The sequence below is a fragment of the Gymnoscopelus braueri genome (genome assembly GCF_963280865.1).
Source record: "Gymnoscopelus braueri genome assembly, chromosome: 9".
Classification (NCBI taxonomy): domain Eukaryota; kingdom Metazoa; phylum Chordata; class Actinopteri; order Myctophiformes; family Myctophidae; genus Gymnoscopelus; species Gymnoscopelus braueri.
Window position 1 is genome coordinate 35598031 of NC_137610.1, and position 18977 is coordinate 35617007.

At 41.2% G+C, this 18977-nt stretch overlaps 1 protein-coding gene across 8 annotated transcripts in view; it reads right to left on the reverse strand.

Moving 5' to 3' along the window:
• Positions 1–876: 876 nt before the first annotated feature.
• LOC308091288 (basic helix-loop-helix ARNT-like protein 1) overlaps positions 877–18977 on the reverse strand; it is a 36470-nt gene continuing 18369 nt past the window's right edge. For 6 of the 8 annotated variants that reach the window (XM_080436771.1, XM_080436770.1, XM_080436769.1 and 3 more), the window contains 12 exons: positions 17333–17425; positions 17042–17159; positions 16624–16773; positions 10926–11003; positions 10609–10855; positions 9231–9337; positions 8755–8905; positions 6823–6902; positions 6372–6480; positions 5793–5886; positions 4363–4456; positions 877–4239 (listed from right to left, as the gene is read on the reverse strand). In XM_080436771.1, the coding sequence (XP_080292897.1) occupies positions 4082–4239; positions 4363–4456; positions 5793–5886; positions 6372–6480; positions 6823–6902; positions 8755–8905; positions 9231–9337; positions 10609–10855; positions 10926–11003; positions 16624–16773; positions 17042–17159; positions 17333–17425 (1479 nt within the window). In that variant the 3' untranslated portion in view covers positions 877–4081. The remainder of the gene's footprint in view (positions 4240–4362; positions 4457–5792; positions 5887–6371; positions 6481–6822; positions 6903–8754; positions 8906–9230; positions 9338–10608; positions 10856–10925; positions 11004–16623; positions 16774–17041; positions 17160–17332; positions 17426–18977) is intronic. The other 2 variants (XM_080436774.1, XM_080436773.1) reach the window with 1 other exon arrangement.

Sequence of the window (18977 nt, forward strand, 5' to 3'; positions counted from 1 at the left end):
TATTTATTTCATTTTATTTATTTATGTTTGAGGTAACATATACTTCTGTAGTCAGTCAACATAAACAAAAGGCAGAACGATTTACTTTTGTCACTGACAATAATGTATGTATTTACATGATGGATAAATAAATGTGATGTTATTAACCAATTTCAACTTGTCACCTGATATACCCCACCCTTTGCTGTTATTTTAAAATTGGTGTGGTCTAAAAATTACACATTTTGAAGGCATAGGTTTGTTAATCATGCGTGCATCTTCACATATCTGAAACTGACCGGGTATTTACAGGTTAAAGACAGTTTACCTGACAGTTATTGTTCAAGGTTCTGATAGTCAAACTCATGGCAACGTATGTGTGGTCAACTCAATGTTGTGATACTGACATGATACTGACCATGATACAGACACGATACTGACCTTGGTACTGACATTTTCTTTTTCTTTTTTTCTCCCCAATTTAGTCATTATGTCAATGAATTCCTCCCCTCACACATTTGTGTGTTGTCGCTACAGCTGACCACGATACTGTGATGATACTGACATGATACTGACCATGATACTGACCATGATACTGATGTCGTCAGTATCACGGTCAGCATCATGCCCTGTCACAGGGGCCTGATGTGACAGGGCTCGATATCCATATACAATTCTACTTATAATCGTAACAGATTAAAAATGTCTCTCCCTGGGAAGTAGGCTAATAATTATGTAAGAATCACAATCACATACTAACAGACAGTCCAGTTTAATGTAAAATCTGATATTTGGAAATCGATGAGATGTTTTCTAAATTATATAAGCAACACAATACACAATAAAAAATAAAGCCTACATTACTAAGTATAGCGAGGGAAGAGTCAGAATCGAAAATGACAGAAACAAATAATTTTATTTTAAAAATATTTCACTGCTGATACATACAATACACTCATCATACTCATATATATTTGCATAAAGTATACTCTTAACATGATAATATTTAAAGATTTGATACATTATTGTCAGGTGGGGAGGGGTATATCAACAAGGGGACCACTTTATTGTAGTGTGTAGTGTAAAAACATTGAAACAGAAAACCACTATAACAGACACAGTAACCTCACAAGCCACCTGTATTAGAATGTCGTTGCTGTCGGGTGGACACCTTACAGTATACGTCCAAAACTGTTACTTTTCTGAGTTCAAATTCAAAAAATAGCAGATCTACAAGCTCAAAACGCATCACAAATGCGTTTTGAGCTTGTAGATGTGCTACGTTTGCCACTTGTGACGCTGTAGTGTAGTATAACGAAGTAGGACATTAATTCAGAAAAAAACACAAAAAGTTAAAATATGGAGATAAGAGGTTTCTGCCCGACAGCAACAAGATGATGACAGGGGAACGCGTAACATCGTATAGGCCCTGCCCAACCTCAGCGTTTTTCCTGTCTTCTCAATTTGACCGTTCCAACAGTGCACTTTCTGATTAAGTAATAACCGTGTGAAACTGTGCAGAAGCATAGACCAGTGGTTCTCAAACATGTTTGTATCAAGAAACCCCAAATTGATCATTTTTGGCCATCGATTCACCGCTTGAAAAAATGTGGTCTCCCAAAAGAGATTTTGTCAAGATTTGTCACTTTTTTTAAAAAATAGCAGAGCTACAAGTTCACAAGGTGTCCTGATGTAACACCTTGTGAGCTTGCAGACTGGCAATTTTCGAACAATCGAAAACAAAATAGGGTTAAACTGTTCCTCATTTTACTGGGGACCCCCTCAAGGACCACTGGCCTAGACAATAGGCTGTTTCGATACAGTTTTGAGGAAACTGGTATGACCATAGAGTGGGCTGCTTTAAAAGGATGCCTTTCTCGTCCTGCCATGAGTTTCTGCCACTAGCACCATTTGGCATCCACTAGCAAACAACCTATTTTTATTAGAAGGGATACACAGGTCCGCAGAAGGGACCTTTGAAATCAACTGGAGAAAAAAAACCGCATACAAATTGTCTTGCCTCTGGGACTCATGAGATTCCCCTAGGTACATCATCCCTAAATCTAAAAACTCACAGGCTTCTTCCCACTTTGCAACAAGGGGCCTGTTAGATCTAGAGGGCTGGCGAGGTTGAGAGATAGGTTGTGTTGAAGATATTAAGTAAGTAGGAAGACAGACAATGAAAATAAGAGCTCCAATCAGATACTCTCAAATGTCACTGACTGACCCTGTGTTGTCATGGGATGCAATACAAACAAACTATGTTAGATCTACCCCCATTGCAAATGATGGATCTTTTGGGTTATTAACATTGCCTTGTTTTCAATATCTGCCCCTCTGCTTCTAGACCTGTTTCCAACCCATACTCGAATTTGGACTAGAAAGATAGTTTGCACTGACGGTTAAATGTACCCGCAAACAAAGGTTCGGTAAGTGCCCAATAGACCAAATCTGCAGATTTGAAAATCAATTTAACTCTAGGGCACGGTCACACATACACATCAGAAACAGACCGTTCTCTTCCCGTTATGGCACGTTGACGCATCACGTTCAAAGTGTGGAGTTCGACATTGATAACTTTGACCAGGTGTTAAACAATAGGAAAGAAGGGCATGGTTGACCGCACATGGTCGAGGTTTTTGCATGAACGTTTCTTTCAGTGAGACAACCACTCCAACGCAAGTCAAACGAACTACACACCAGCTAATTGATTTCTGTGCGTGCCAATAACGCTCTGCCCACAATCTGCAAGACAACATGGGTAATTGACTTATTTGATGCCTCGTTGCCTACTCCCTTTCAGACGTGTACTGCATGTGTGACCGTAACCTTATGCCTCCAAGTTCTCATGTTGCAAGGACAAATTATGTGAGGCAGTTCCTTAGACTTGCAAACCCCCAGCAGAGCAAAACGAGAATCTGTTTAAAAGGCATGTTCAGAGATCCTTGCACAGTTGTGCTGCCAAAGATGGCGCTTTTTTTACAGGTCTTTTTTTTTTAAATACAGCCTTTTATACCACATCTCATAAATGTAATTGAAACATCTCACTGGCTCAGGGCCTGCATTTATAAGAAGTGCTGATCCAGTATCAGCATTACTTTCCAACTACAAATGAGTTCATCAGCACTCCTAGTTTAGCCCTGCTATTTTCACTGACTCTATAGTCAGCAAATAAACTAGTAAGTTGAATGTGGGCCAGGACCATTCTCTGAGTCATGGGAGTATGAGCAGGGTTGCACTATAAGCTGAAGAGGTGGACATTTTGTGAGCCCCACACCCCCCTTTCACCACCACAGTCGAGGTACTAGGGGGTTAAATGGCAATTTTGCTAATAGCTGGAGGCACACTTTACCTTATGTGCATTTCCCCATTTAGAGATTAATTGGATAATATGGCAATTTTTGGGGAGCGCAACACAGGCATACCTATTTGTTTGAAATAATGTTTAGTCGTCTATACGGGGTTTCCTTAATATACAGTACAGTCACAGTTCTGACAGGGGCCATGGTAGGACACTGATGTCAACTGATCTCCCTATGCCCAACTCCACACCCTGTCCACCTTCTACAGCCAGCCCTCTCTCTGAAACATTCTAGCAAGTAAGCAACAACATTCCAGAACTGTCCACACTGCAAAATCCTGAATGTCACTTCAACTCAATTTTACACTCAAGATTTTTAGAGCGCAGGAAACGGAACCTTGGAGAGGCTGTGAATTGGCTGGAGTGAAGTAGTCGGGTAGGGGGTTGGTTGGTTGTAGGTTGGCATGGCCTGACGGAGCTCAGAGTCACTGATAGATAAGAGTTAAGTCACAGAGGATTTCAGTGGCTGCCGTGATTCAACAGCTATCATCCTCGTTCATTCAACGGCCACCGCCAAGTAACAAGTGACACTGTGTCCGGCCGGCCTGCTTGTACAATGCTGGGCATCTCACCATGGCAATGTCACATGAGGAGGACCTCGTTAACATATTTGCAGCCAACAGTTCGGAATTAATAACAGCAAGGGTGGCATCCCGTAGCGCAACCTGACAGAACTCTTTCCATCAGTGGCTCTGGGTCTTATGGAGGAGTCATTCTCTCCCTGTCTTGCGTTTCCAGATCTCACAATGGCCAGGGGAGGTCACTGAAGTCAACGGGGCCCCCTAGGCCGGCGTCAGCCTCCAACAGAGACATGATGACAGCCATGGCTGCTTCATCGTTACTGGGGCTGCTGGAGCCGGGCTCATCCATGATGTCTATACTCAGGTGGGAGTTGTCGCCTTGATGATGTAAAACAGAGGAGAAAAACGTATTGATTAACCCTGCTCAATCAATATAGATAGATTGAATTATATGACAGTGGGTCTTGTGGTATTCTCTGTACGTGTGTGTGTCATACTCACTCATAATAGACTGGTTGGAGTATGGGTATCCTATTGAATCAGGACCAGGGATGATCCCTGCTGATGGCAGCTCGGGTGTCCCTCCATTTTGAATCTACAGATAGAACGCATAGCTCAGTTTTCACTGGAGACAGAGGCACGCCATATAGAATAGATCACCTTTCAAACACGGGGGACTACAGATACTGTATACAGTATTGTGTTTCACCTCAACAAGGACGTTTGTACATGCACATGAGTGGTGAGTTACTATCTGTACTACCCTAATTAACCCTATCCTCATTAAAGTAAATCTGTGCTTACCCTAACACTGTAATCTTTGCAGAAGATGTGTAAACTCTAAACAAACACACAAGTCCAAAAATACAATAAAAATGTTTATTCTAATAGAAAATGACACAATTATTACTCAAAACTTGTCTGCTGCATCATTAACATTTTTACAATCTTATAAGTGAACTATGTCAATGTCATATCCCACAGTGGGTCTTAAGGCCTATTTTATACTCTGTCATATGATGGCGTCGCGCTGAGAAAATAGCAAACCTACAAGTTCACAACATGTCACGAGTCATGAGTTTGTAGATCTGCTATTTTGCTATGTTTGATCATTTTTGCCTATATAATGACATGCCCAAAATAGGGACGCCAGGTTGAAAGTGGTTAATCAGCACACTATGTGTACAATTATTAAAATGGTTAACAATCCTATTTTGAAACCAGACTCTTCCCATATTGCTCACGTCGTGTATTCCTAGTCTACAGAAATAAGAACGTGCACAGATCAGGTGTCAACCACACAATGACCTTGATAGCCCAAGACGTTGTAGCACACACTGACACTATACTTGACAGACACAGCGGTTTCACATGACACAAACTGTACTACTGTATAACGCCCCGAAAACCACAAGACGCGCAAGCATACGCGGCCGGACGCTGCTTTTCTTCCACTCCATATTAATGAATGCAGCCGTTCTCGCTGGCCGTGCACGGCCGTGACTCGTGAGACTGGCTCGCGCACGTGAAGATTTTCTTTCCGCTCTGGGCGGGGGGGAAAAAACGCTTGTCCGCCGGCACATTCTCATAGAAATACATTGTATGTAGGATGGTTAGACGACCCGCTGTGGCTGGGGTTGGCGAGAACAGTCACGCACAAACCTGCACACGCAATAAAGAGTGAGTGCGGATGCTTTTTTGGTGGGTTTGGTGCATAAAGGGGAAAATAGGAAGCGTATGTGAGGGCTCCACTTCAAGAATAGGTTCCAGACAGATACTGTACTCACTGGGGATGTTCATAATTGTGTGTGTGTGTGTGTGTGTGTGTGTGTGTGTGTGTGTGTGTGTGTGTGTGTGTGTGTGTGTGTGTGTGTGTGTGTGTGTGTGTGTGTGTGTGTGTGTGTGTGTGTGTGTGTGTGTGTGCGTGTTACCTTCTTGCCCCCAGGGGAGCAGGTATCAGGAGGAGGGGTGCTGGTGATGTTCAGTGGACTGGAGGCACAGCTGGAGGGAGATGAGCCTCGGATCCTGATAGAGAGAGAGAGAGAGAGAGAGAGAGAGAGAGAGAGAGAGAGAGAGAGAGAGAGAGAGAGAGAGAGAGAGAGAGAGAGAGAGAGAGAGATGCAATGACAATGGCAGAGTAGGGCTGCAACTCATCATTTTTATAATTGATTCATCTGTCAATAATCTTTCAGATGATTCAACTAAGCTACAGTATAAGGTAATAAAGTGTATCGGAGGAGACGTGGCTGTCTACACCCTCCCCCTCAAAAAAAGAAATATGAAAAATATCTAAAAGAAAAAGAATTGTGTATGGTTTTGAATGATGCAATAGAATGACTCTTGCTTCACGTCATCCGTCTAAGTAAAGTACAGTCATAAACCTTTATTTAACTAAAGAAGCAAAGGGCAGTGGGTGGGTGAGTGACTTTTTCCTTGTTCAGTGTTCAATTCTGTCAAGTGGCTGGCTAACTGGTAGGAGATTGGAACATTACTATCGCATCTGGAACTACCTCTGTATTTCCATCACTTCATCAGCAATCATACGTCCGATCTTTCCAGCTCCCGCTCTCGTGCCTCCTGGGATTCCTGGCACTGTCTGCAGCGCCCGCCTTCCACCACCTGCCAACCAATAGTAACACAGCATGACAACAAGACCAACATTACTTAACCACATTAACCCTGGTGTCCCTATTCTGGGCACATTTTCAATAACTTTCAAAAACGTTTCACTTTTTCCCCAAACATTTTTCTAAAGTAGCGAAAATAGCAGCTCCAGAACCTCAACCCCAGTGAGCTTAGGTAGTTACTGTATAGGCGATATTCATCGGGACATTAAATTGGTAAGAAATTGAAATAAAGTAATGGTCACAAGAAAAAAAAATGGTCCAAAAAAGTTACCAAAACATTATGATCAAACTTGGAGAGTAAATATATATATATAAGGTTCAAGTAGTATTTTACCCTCTGAGGTGAGACAACTGTCCATACTCTGTGGAGAAGCTGCAGACTGAGGGTACTCTGACCCTTCCACCAGGGGACACCTGGAGAGCACAAATGCACAACAATATGTCATTATGGTCAAAGTAGTAGGAGAAAAATAAACACTTAAGGAAAATATCACTTTAACGACTTCCTTCAAGCAATTACATTTCAACTATAAGCAAGAGGAGCTTATTCATAGACTTGCTGTTTATGCTGGAAAGGTATGTGTGCTTGAGATTCATTTGGTATGACATTCAAAATTAGGCTTTGGCAATGAACATCAGAAAAATGTCATCTTAAACAGACCTCATATTAAAAGTAAGACATTAAAAAATATATATATAACTGAATCTTTCAAAATAATTCTGAAATAAATTCAAAATTGTATTGTAAAATAATCATGAAAAATACATCAGTTAATTTGTCTGTGAGAGTGAGGACATGGGGGCGGCCATAGCTGAGTGGTTAGTGAGCCCGCCTAGGGAGCCAGAGGCCCCTGGTTGCCCCAGGTTTGATTCCAGGCCAGGCCAGCATATGTGTCGATGAAATGAAATGTGTCCCTGAGCAAGACTCTTAACCCCTAATTGCTCACAGGTTCTCATTGGAAACAAGACCGCAAGGACTTTCATGAACGACCTGTTAAAAAGGAATTATCCTATGACATAAGGACATGTTTTGTCAATGTCTTGTTTAAAAAAAAGAAAGATCTATGGAGAGTTGTAATGTTATTGTTATTGTTAAACTTGTATTCTCCAATAAAAAGATTTACTAAAAAAAAGCCTAAGGGTGGATTCAGTAATTGCACTAACTCAATTAACTCAATGATTGTAATAGGATTTTAACCACTTAAACCCCAGCATCCGTATTGTGAGGAAAATAGCAGATCTACAAGCAAGCTTCTAGATCTGTAAGCTACTTTCAGCTATGACAACCCTGAGGTTGTATGTGTACTAATCTGGTGTCTGTGTTCCAAAGTGATTGGGGGGGCGGATTGTTTCATCAGTGAGTGGAGATCTGGCCCACCTGGGTTTCCCTCACTATAAGAGGCTGCAGGGCTAGGCCTTCATTAACCCACTCCTCTCTCTCACCGTGCTGATCACTGGGAGCACTCCACTATTGTGCTTTTGATTTGGTTCATTTTGTTTTTCACACACACACTACATAATACACTCATCCATACACTACTTAACACCACTGATGTTACTGACTGACTGTTAATATAAACATTAGAAATGGACTGTTGTGTGAGCTTCCCCCTTTGTTACAACTACCATTTACCATTTGTAACAACAGCAAAGATATTTAATGTAGAGCGAAAACAGAGAAGCCACTAGAACAGAGCCCTGGGGGACTCTGGTCAACCAAGTATAGGGTTTAAGTGGTTAAAGTGCAAGGACACTTTGGTAGAGGTTTAGGTTGTGTTCTTACCTTGACATGGTGTAACTAGTCCAATTAGCGACATATAGTGCAGCATTGAGCAGTTGATTAGCAATTAATAATCCCAAAATTGCGTCTCATTGACTTCCATTGCATGATGAAACGGCTCTTGGTATTTGAAGACCCAGATCCGCGGATCCAGTTCGGGACTCCTTCCTTCCTTCTTCCAGAGAAAATGCCTGAATCTACAGGAAGTTTGGATTTTTCTTTTAAACTAATCCCTCAGGTGTTTTTGTGGTGTTACATATTGTCAGAATCAGCTTTGTTTGTGTTCGTTTATGTGACTTCGGGAGCTGTTTCATCATACAATGAGACGCTAATTCCGGATTATTCATTTCTAATCAACTGCGCAACGGAGCGCTATCATGTGGCTAATTGGACTAGTTACATCATGACAAGGTAAGAAACGCAACCTAAACCTCTACCAAAGTGTCCTTGCACTTTAAGAGAAGAAATGGCATGTGTGTTACTTACGACACTACAGTGTTGGTGGAGACGATGTACTCCACCTCCTTGGTCCACGGATTCATGAAGCTGAACCATCGGCTTCTCAGTGTGATGAAGGAACCGTCTTTGATCTTGAACTTGTAACAGTTGGTGTTGATCTTCTCTCTCATCTGAAGGACTGTTGGCAAAAACAAAAACCAAATGGATAGACACTCACTCAAGGTAGACTCGCTAAAACACTCTTTCAAATATTTGTTCACGTGTTTATTAAATTTCAGAATCATGGTCAATATCATGTCAGTATTATGGTCGTTATCATATCAGTGTCATGGTCAAGCTCGAAATGCGTCGGAACACGACGCATTGTGAGCTTGTAGATCGGCTATTTTTGGCGAAGAGATTTGGTGTGTAGACGGAAAAGGTGGTCAAAGCACAGTTGTAACTCAAGTCCAGTTCTCTGAGACTATAGGGGTTTCAGTGGTTAAGTATGAAGCCGTATCTACCTTGTCTGTGGCACTCTGCTAGGTGACCAATGTCGTCCTGGTGGAAATACTCATAGAAGGAGGTGCCCAGCAGCTCCTGGGGCAGGTAGGCTAGGATGGCTGTGGCTCTGTACAGAGACGCAGGGAGCACATGTTCAGTGAGTTCTAGGGGGCTGTCACCATTACGACATTTAAGTTGACGATTCATTGTCATACAAATACAAACGATTTAACCCATTAAGACCTGAGGCGATTCTTTAAAAAAATCTAAATCATAACAGTTTTTGGAAAAAAATCCCAAAATGTTTTTTTCAAGATTTTTCAAAAATAGCAGATCTACAAGCTCATAGCGCGGCACTCAGTGCCGTGCTATGAGCTTGTATATCTGCTATTTTTGAATAGCCAAAGACATCTAAAGTGACACAGATGCGTTCCAGGTCTCAATGGGTTGTGTTTTTGGCATTGGACATTGAAACAAAAATGAATACAAATTACATTTCTGTTCGCCTTTTAGGCTTAGTAATAAAACATTGTGCCGGGCAGATATGACAAATAACTTGAATATAAAAATAAATTACTCTCATATTTAATCATTTTATAGTTTTAAAAAAAATAATTTAAAAGCGGAAATAGAAGATCTATTTCTGCTTTTTTTTATATTTGAAAATGTATGAACATTTTTCAACATGGAAAGAATTATGAAAATGATGCAAAGATAATTGCGATTATCTCAAATAATTAGACGATGATGTAATAACTGTGACAGGCCGAGTCTGCTGGTACAGCTGCTACTGTTCTGAGGCTAGGAGTGAAAACGATGAAAATGAACAAAAGGCACAATTTAACCACATGAACCCTTAACCCTAGCGTCCCAATTCTGGGCTGATATGCTATAATAGGAAAATATTTGGCAAAAATAGATCAGCTATTTTCAGCAAACAGATTTTGTGTAGAGGGGAAAAAAGAGGGGACCAAGTATAGACCACTGGGGAACCACCCGATCGTTAATATGCTCTCTCTACACCATTGGTTCTCAAAGTGGGGTCCGGGGACCCCCAGGGGTCCTTGAGGGAGTTCCAGGGGGTCCCCAGCTAAATGATGGATAGTTAGGAACCAAATCGACCCTTATGGGTCTGTAACTCTCAGAGTTAAATACAAAAATGTTACAATATAAATTGGGGTCCCAGAGATAGATTAAATGGGGTTCATGTCAAACTGGGGGTCCTTGGAATTAAAATGGTTGAGAATCACTGCTAGAGCCGTAAAAATCTTCTCTTATCTTGTCCCTGGCATACCTTTTCAAATGGGGGTCTGCGGGCTTATAAGTGTCAATTTGGGGGTCCTTGACATGAAAAGGTTTGAGAACCACTGCTCTGCACCATGAGTGTGCACTCCTCACCTCTGGTCGACAAAGACGAACTTCCCGTCTATGGCGTGTCGCGAGACGTACTCCGTGGGTTTGACCCTGATGTCGGCCAGGCTGGGCTGCGGTACGATGTGGGGGTGCAGCCTGCCGATGGCCACCAGGCAACTCAGGTTACAGCCCTCGTTGTCGGGCTCGTTATCCTCATCCAGGCCCATCTTGGTCGGAGGCCAGCTCTTCAAGTAGCCCGTACTGTGGATGGTGCAGAAGCTCTTTCGATCCGCTAAGGAGAGTTGGGACACGTTTAGTCAGGGAGAGTGTGTGAAGCAGACGGAGGAGGAAATTATAATTACCGATAGAACAGGAGACAGTGGAAGGCCATCCCACACTGTGGGTGGTGGAGAAATAAGGGTGAGAAGGGGAGGTGGGTGCTGATGAGGCAAGACAAGGAGACAAGAATAATTCAGTGAGTAATATATTTATAGAAGCCATGCTAGGATAGGTCAGCTTGGGCGGATGTAGGCGGCACAGTGGAAAGAAAGGAAAAATAAAGAAAAGAAAAGAAAAGAGAATTTTAACCTTGTGATTTGATTGTTTTCTGGGTACCGTTATCAAATAGAAAAATCTGCTTTTTATGTCTTCTAAGTTAAGTATCTAGTTGAATCCAGAGACCATCTAAAGGGGCGCTTGACACTGCACTGACCACAATTCATCACTGTCAGGCAGATAACATTAATTATGAATGCCCTATTTTATACTTCATCACAAGACAGTGTTGTGCAAAAGTAGCAAAAATAGCCTATCTACTTTTCTAGTAGATAGGCTATCTGAACCGGGCTGGTTCAGATTCTATTAGGCTCTGTTTATCATGTATAATGCCTGAGCGAACCAAGAAGACCTGTACTGGTCAGCTGATCAGGAGGAGAGAAATGCAGCTGTGAAGCCTGATCTATGCTTCGTCGCACTACAGTGTTGCACATCAAAAATAGCAGACCTACAAGCTCACAACGCGGTGCGTTGTGACACATTATGAGCTTATAGGTCTGATATTTTCGACATGCAACACCATCATGTCACAAATAGGCTGATCTAGGATCATGATAATATAATAACATAGCATTTCCCAGCCGGCCACAGTGGCCGGTGATGTTTTTATTTAACGGTCAATTAAAATTTGTATCGGTCAATGGCGGATATATATACCGGCTAACGGAAACCTTGGTGTCTACCCTATCTCTCTACACTCTGTTTCCTGTCTACACTCACTTGCATGACCTGTCTTTTTTTTTATAAGATAATGAAAAATAAAAAAATAAGTCTGCAAATATACTGGTTACTACGCTATTCCCTTCATTGTCCATTGGCCTTAATCAAGTAATAAGCAGGGAAAATATGCAGACAGCCACATCCTTTATCTGTCCAGCAGGTCCCATAGTAAGTCAGACAGGAGCCCGATTGCGATTGGCTAGTTCTGGTCTTTAGTCTCACGGCATGCATACCCCATAGCCTGCAGGGACTATTGCTCTGTGATTATTCACTCACAAAATTGACAGTTGTGGTTGACTGATTTGAAAGATATGAGTGAATTGTTGTCCTTGGCCTGCTGAAAGTATGCACAAGAAATATGACACCGGACACACGCCCACACCGGAGATTAATAAAAGTATGTGTGTCAAAACATCAGACCAGTATTTCTGATCTGATCAGAGTTGGCAACAGCATGATTGAAAGAGGAAAGGTTTTGTTAAGACCCGATTCCCTTGTGAAAAAGAACAGTTGGCTGAGAATGTTTAAGTCATGGAACTAGACACCTGGGCGGCAGTGGCTCCGGACATACTGTAAGCGGAATTGGAATTGGAATTCCCAGCTGCATTTCAAAGTGTGAGGCAATACATTGTCCTCTATGCACTCTATTTGTTGTTTGTCGACAAGAGTTCATGCTTACTCTGCTTATTCGGATTTCGCACTTAGTCGCTCTGGATAACAGCGTCTGCAAAATTCCTAAAAGATTGTACTTGTAATTCTAAATTGTGTCCTTGAGCAAGGCAATGATCCTTAACTGCTACCAATGAGCAGGTTGGTGCCTTGCATTGTTTCCTCTGCTGTCAGTGTGTGAACGTGTGTGAATGAGTGAATGTAATGCACAGGCGCTTTGGAGAAAGGTGCTATACAAATGCACCATTTACTATTTAGATCAAATACTGTATCAGACCATTCATTCATATAATCATTCAGGAGTCAAGCATAGAAGTGCCCCTATTTGAAATCTAGTGTTTGCAATCAAAAGCACTTAGTTTAATGCTTGGAAAACCAAGTAATATGACTGTCAATGATATCTTCTGTTATACAGCCTGATGTGAATGTAGGTTATAGTTGCAACGTAGCCTAATGCCTATAGTTTCTCAAATGTTATTCTATCATTTGTCATCCTTCTCGTGGTGATTTGGACATTGTGTTGTCTGTGTGCGGTTTATGTTTACTGTAAATGCAACCCTGCTCACATTTATACTATTTTTATACTAGATGTGTGGTTAAATATAAGTCAGATTAACACACAACAGTGTCTAAAGTGGCCTACTTCCTTGGTTGTGTAATGCTCCTATGCTAACTGAACTGTGATTCCTGGCTCATGCAGGCATGTTGCACTCAAAGGGATATTTCACTTTCAAACATGTTTTGGGGTCATTTTAACGTCTACTCAGGCTTTTGTGAACACCCCGGACAGTTTTTAAGTTGCTTGATTCAGTATTTAGATATGATATTCATTTCATCAGACACGCCCCTTTCCTATACAAACCCATTGTAACTTCAAACTCCAATTTAACCATGATAGATTAGATTTATCGAAAACACTCGTCCTTGGTTCTGGTGACTCATACTGTCCTCCTAATATGTGAGTGTTTTTTCTATAACTTTTTTCATTATTATTATTATTTATTTTTCATTTTCCCAAAAAGATTACGCATTAGAAGGACGCAAATATCAGTCACCAGAACCAAAGACGGGTGTTTTCGATAAATCTATCATGATTAAAATGGAGTTTGAAGTTGGGTCCTATGCAATGGGTTTGTATAGAATAGTAGATAAATGAATAGTGGGTTTATATAGTGATAAAATGAATATCAAATCTCTAACTACTGAATCAAGCAACTTAACTTGCCTGGGGTGCTCACAAAAGCCTGCGTAGACGATAAAATGACCCCAAACATGTTTGAAAGTGAAATATCCCTTTAGGGCGCGCTCCCACCGCACTTTTATTTTACCTCTGGGGCGGAATCTGCCAATGCTTTGTCAATGCAAATGCGTGGATTCATGGTCTTGCGCATTTTTTCCCAGAATCCACGCATTTGCATTGATAAAGCATTGGCAGATTCCGCCCCGTAGGTAAAATAAAAGTGCGGTGGGAGCGCGCCCTTAGGGTGCAGCCTATGCGGGCGGATTCTGCCAATGCTTTTCAATGGGAATGGAGTGGTTTGCTGCCATTCGCGGATTTCCGCCAAAAAAAAAATAACTCTCCGTTCCAATTGAAAAGCATAGGCAGAATAAAAGTTCGGTGTGACCTGCATCCGTAAGGAAAAAATGGAAGGAAAAAGATTCTGGATGAAATCACAATCACACAACAGAGATGGTGTGAAGATGCAAAGCAGCACACAAAACAAAATGGAGAGAATGGAGTCAGGGCAATGCAATGTCTTGAAGCCATTTCTTACAACAGCCAGCGCACACGCTCACCAGCTGAAAACAAGTCAGCTTCCTCTGTTGTATGTGCAATGTGCGGTATAATGCCAGCAGGAATGTAAACGAGAAGTTGCCGTTTCTCAATAGAACAACTTTAACCACATAAACCTTAGCATCCCTATTCTGGGCATGTCATAGAAGGCGAACATTCTGCAAAGATAGCCGATCTACAAACTCATGTCGCAACGCAGTGGGTTGTGAACTTGTAGATTGGCTATTTTCAGCGAAGACATTTGGCGTACAGTCCAGGGAGGTGACAACGTATAGATCCATGGTCAATACAGTAGGGTCTAAGTGGTTAACCCTTTAAGACCTGAGGTGATTCTTTAAAAAAATCTAAATCCTAACAGTTTTTGGAGAAGAAAAATCAAAATAATATTTTTCAAAAATAGCAGATCTACAAGCTCATAGCGCGGCACTCGGTGCCGCGCTATGAGCTTGTATATCTGCTATTTTTGAATAGCCAAAGAAATCTAAAGTGACACAGATGCGTTCCAGGTTTAAAGGGTTAAATGCAAAACAACCACATTAACTGCTTAAACACTGCATCTCTGGCCAAAGATTCTACAAGAGTTATGTATATAATAAAGCTCCGCCTCAACTCGTTGCTCTGACACCACCTGGTGCAGCAGCTAATGTGGGCAGCAAACACTATTTTGTGAAGAAAATTGTTTTATTGAGAGAATACAGATTTTCATCACAATTTCATTGCTGCTGCCTTTATACACATTGACAACAGAAGAAACTGACACGTTTTGAGATGTGGATTGCGGTTATATTTGTGCCACTGGCTGTTTTTAGAAATCGGAAATAGTATATCGTCAAATTATAGCTACTAAAGTCTTGACTGGGCTGGGTTGAAACTAGAAAAAATAACAAGACCACATCAGAGAGTCAGAGAACGGCTGGTGAGACAGCCTTTCACTTTAGAGAAGTGTCAAGAGTTTAAAAGGGAAGAGGAGGAGGGGGTGGGGGACAGATAAGAGTAACACTGAGGCGTCATTTTTCCTCCCAACTAACTTCTGCAACAGCCACGTCCCATAACTATGGTGCTGATTTCATTGGATAGCGTCGCTTGCGAAACTCAGACATTCAGTAACAGCGGAAGAGAGACGAGTCCGACCCAGACAGTTTCACAACTCTGCTGCCCTGATGTTAACTGTGTTATCAGAAAATAGTTTCTGATAGCATTTTAGAGGAGACATAGGCCATGCAGTTGCTCAATATTCCATTTCCTATTTACGGCGAGTTTGTTAAAAAATATTCAGGGGAAGAAATACGTTTCGAAATAAAATTTCTAGATGCAGACGATGCCAACTCAACATAGTCTCATTTACTTTCACCGTCAAGTACTATGTGCAGTTTCTAAATAGATTATAACCGATTCTGATTCATGCCTATGCTCCCTCAGCCCTATGTTCCCTCAGTTTAGGGTTAGGCTTTGGGTTAAGGTTGGGGTTAGTGTTAGCTTTGAGGTGGTCTCGCGTAGCCAGACAACTATTCCACAATCTCCGAATGCTATATAGAGTCTGGAACTACACCTACCGAGATCCGAGAGAGGAAGCTGGCGCTTCCGTTCCAAGAAAATATATTTTAAAATATCTCTACATTTTATTTTTTAATTTCCATTTCTGCTTAGCATCAGGCTATTTATGCTTAGATGATTTTGATTTATATTAGGATAAATTTGCGCAACTGTAAAGACGAAACGGAAGTGGGGAGGAGGCTTCACATCCGCTTCATATTTATATCATGATCAGAGCTTCCGAGTCCCAGACTGTATGACCGGAAACATTTGAAAATTGTGGGAGGCAACAGTCAGGCCACGCGAGACTAGCTTTGAGGAAACACAGGGCTGTGGGAACATACCAACGGATTCCCACCCTATTGGTGTGCAACTCGATCGACGGCGAGGTCATCACAGCTCTTTCCCGCTTCTGTCGGTGCACCTACCTTGTTTTAATATTATCAGAAACAAATGTTGTTGTTGTGCTTTCTGACAAAATAGAGATCGATTGAGAACTGACTATGGTCATGTGGTTATGACACTGAGATCAGCCAATTAAACTAGAAAGTACTGTTCCTGAAAAAACAGTGTGTGTTCACTGTGTGATGTCATATTGATGCCCAATTATGGAGTTCCACTCGGCTCCATATTTGTACAGGTATTCGGTCGGATCAGCGGTTCTCCATGATTTCACGCAAAGACAATGCAAACAGACGAGTACAGGCAACCACGTGGGGTAGTCCTGGAGGCGTGGGTATGGCAGAAGTTGGTTGGTAAAAAATGACAGGTAACAATGAGTTATGTACCTTTCTTCTTGGAACACGTGGAGGGGAATTCCTTGTCTTCTACTTTGACAGAGGGCCTGTTGCACTTCATCCTGCAGAAGAATGATCGTCTGGCTCCAGAACAGAGTCTGGATGGACCTGGGGTGATATCTGTCTTCACCGGCAGACCAGCTGGAAATGTACATTTACAGTCAAAGTCTATTCTATCGTATTCATTTGTCAATGACATTTCTTATTATATTACTATCAAAATTTCTCGCATTGTAAGCTACAATTTCTGGGAATGACAATTCGTCATTGAGGCAGCTAATTTAGAGGCAATTATTGATCTCACACAGTGGCGTAGGAGTTATATTGTGCAGTATGTTTCAATGCTTCAAAATAAAATCTAGAAAACATTTTCCATCACACCGACCCTGTATGTTGTGTGTATGCTTACTTTTAGCGTCTATGAGCCTCTCGCGTGGGGCCGTATCGGAGGAGGACAGCTGCTCTTTGACCTTTGCAATGTCCTTAGGATGAAGGTAGTCAAACAGACTCTGTCCTATAAGGTCATTCTGGGGAGGGTGTAACAGTGATAGAGGACAAAAAGAAGAGGAAAGAGTGGACACAAGAGAGACAAAGGGGGAGAAGAGAAATTATGATATAAACAGGACACTTTGTTGAGAAGAGCTTGATTAAGCAAACAATTTCCAACAATAATTGTGTCGGTGTGGTGATACACTCTTACCTGGCTGTAATTGAGAATCTTGAAGACTGACTCTGAGACAAAAAGGATCTTCCCACGATCACATCCAACCACAAACAGGAAACCATCAGCAGCCTACATAAATCACAGTAAATGCAGTAGTAAATTAATGCAGGGTTTCATAAATGTCTTCACAATCAAGTACAAGCATTACAAGATTGACATGGTGTTACAAAGTTTTGCTGTTCACTCGTTCATCTATATTCCACATCTAAAGATTGGGTGCCAGCTTCTGATAAAGGGGCATTATCTGATTATAGATAGATAATAGTTGTTGTTTTTTTGCATCATACATATTATGGCCTTTTTATTTTCACAAAACATGATGACACCATTGTTAAAGTGATTATATAGTGACAACATTTTGAAGCAATGCAGACAGACCACACACAGCCTTCGGCTAAGGAAACACAAAACTGAGAACATTATGAACTACTGTAGAAAAAGAGCAGAAATCTCCGCCAGGAGGCACATCATCATACTTCCCTCTGTCTGCCTGGATCATGTGATGACAAATTGACAATGGGGGCAATGGGGGATGGATATAATAAACCACTGTCATGACATCATTATGGTGTAACCATATCTGCCAACACTCCAGATTTGTGCGGGACTCTCCCTAGTTTTAACCCTTTCTCCCACTGTGCGCCCGATTGGTGATTTCTCCCGTTAATCCCCCGAATTCATGCACAATGAATGCGTAACCAACCCTGCCTGGTGTGCACCACATGTGCTGGCTCAAGCCCACTCTACTCAGTTGTCGAAAATGGATGAAACAGTTCCCGAGAAGACCTGTGCTTCTAAACGTTTTAATTTCAAGGATCCCCAGTTTGATTATGCATTAGGCCACCGACCCCCATTTGATAAACTTTTCTATCTCTGGGCCGAAATTTATACTATAAATAGTCCATGAGCCAGACAAGATTTCATTATCGAAAGAGTGGGCAAAACCAAACCTATATTAAATTGTTCATAGGGTCAATACGAGTAAATAAATGTATGATAACCTTTCCACAGGAGCAGCTTTTTCATGGTTATCACACATTTTGTTATTTTCCCCATACGTACATGACAGGTGAAAAAAATTCAATTTTTTTAAAAGAGTTATCATAATGAAACTTCCTGAGTTGATTACTTGCATGAAGACAATGATTTATCGTATTACAAGTTTTCTGAAATTGTATATTTAAATATGCAAATTAGGCATTTAGTAGACAGAGCCCCAAAATTGAGCCAGATATTGAATATTCCCTCGTTAAAAACCTTTGACTCCAACATCTTAACAAAATGAAATAAGAATCTGGCTCTGGCTTTGTCCAATGTTCCAATGTTGATTCTGGAAAGTTATGCAAATGTGGGCATATTTTCCGAATGCCTAATTTGCATATTTAAATATACAATTTCTGAAAACTTGTAATACGATAAATCATTGTCTTCATGTAAGTAATCAACTCAGGAAGTTTCATTATGATAATTCTTTTTTAAATTTTGTAATTTTTTCACCTGTCATGTACGTATGGGGAAAATAACAAAATGTGTTATAACCATGAAAAAGCTGCTCCTGTGGAAAGGTTATCATATATTTATTTACTCGTATTGACCTTATGAACAATTTAATATAGGTTTG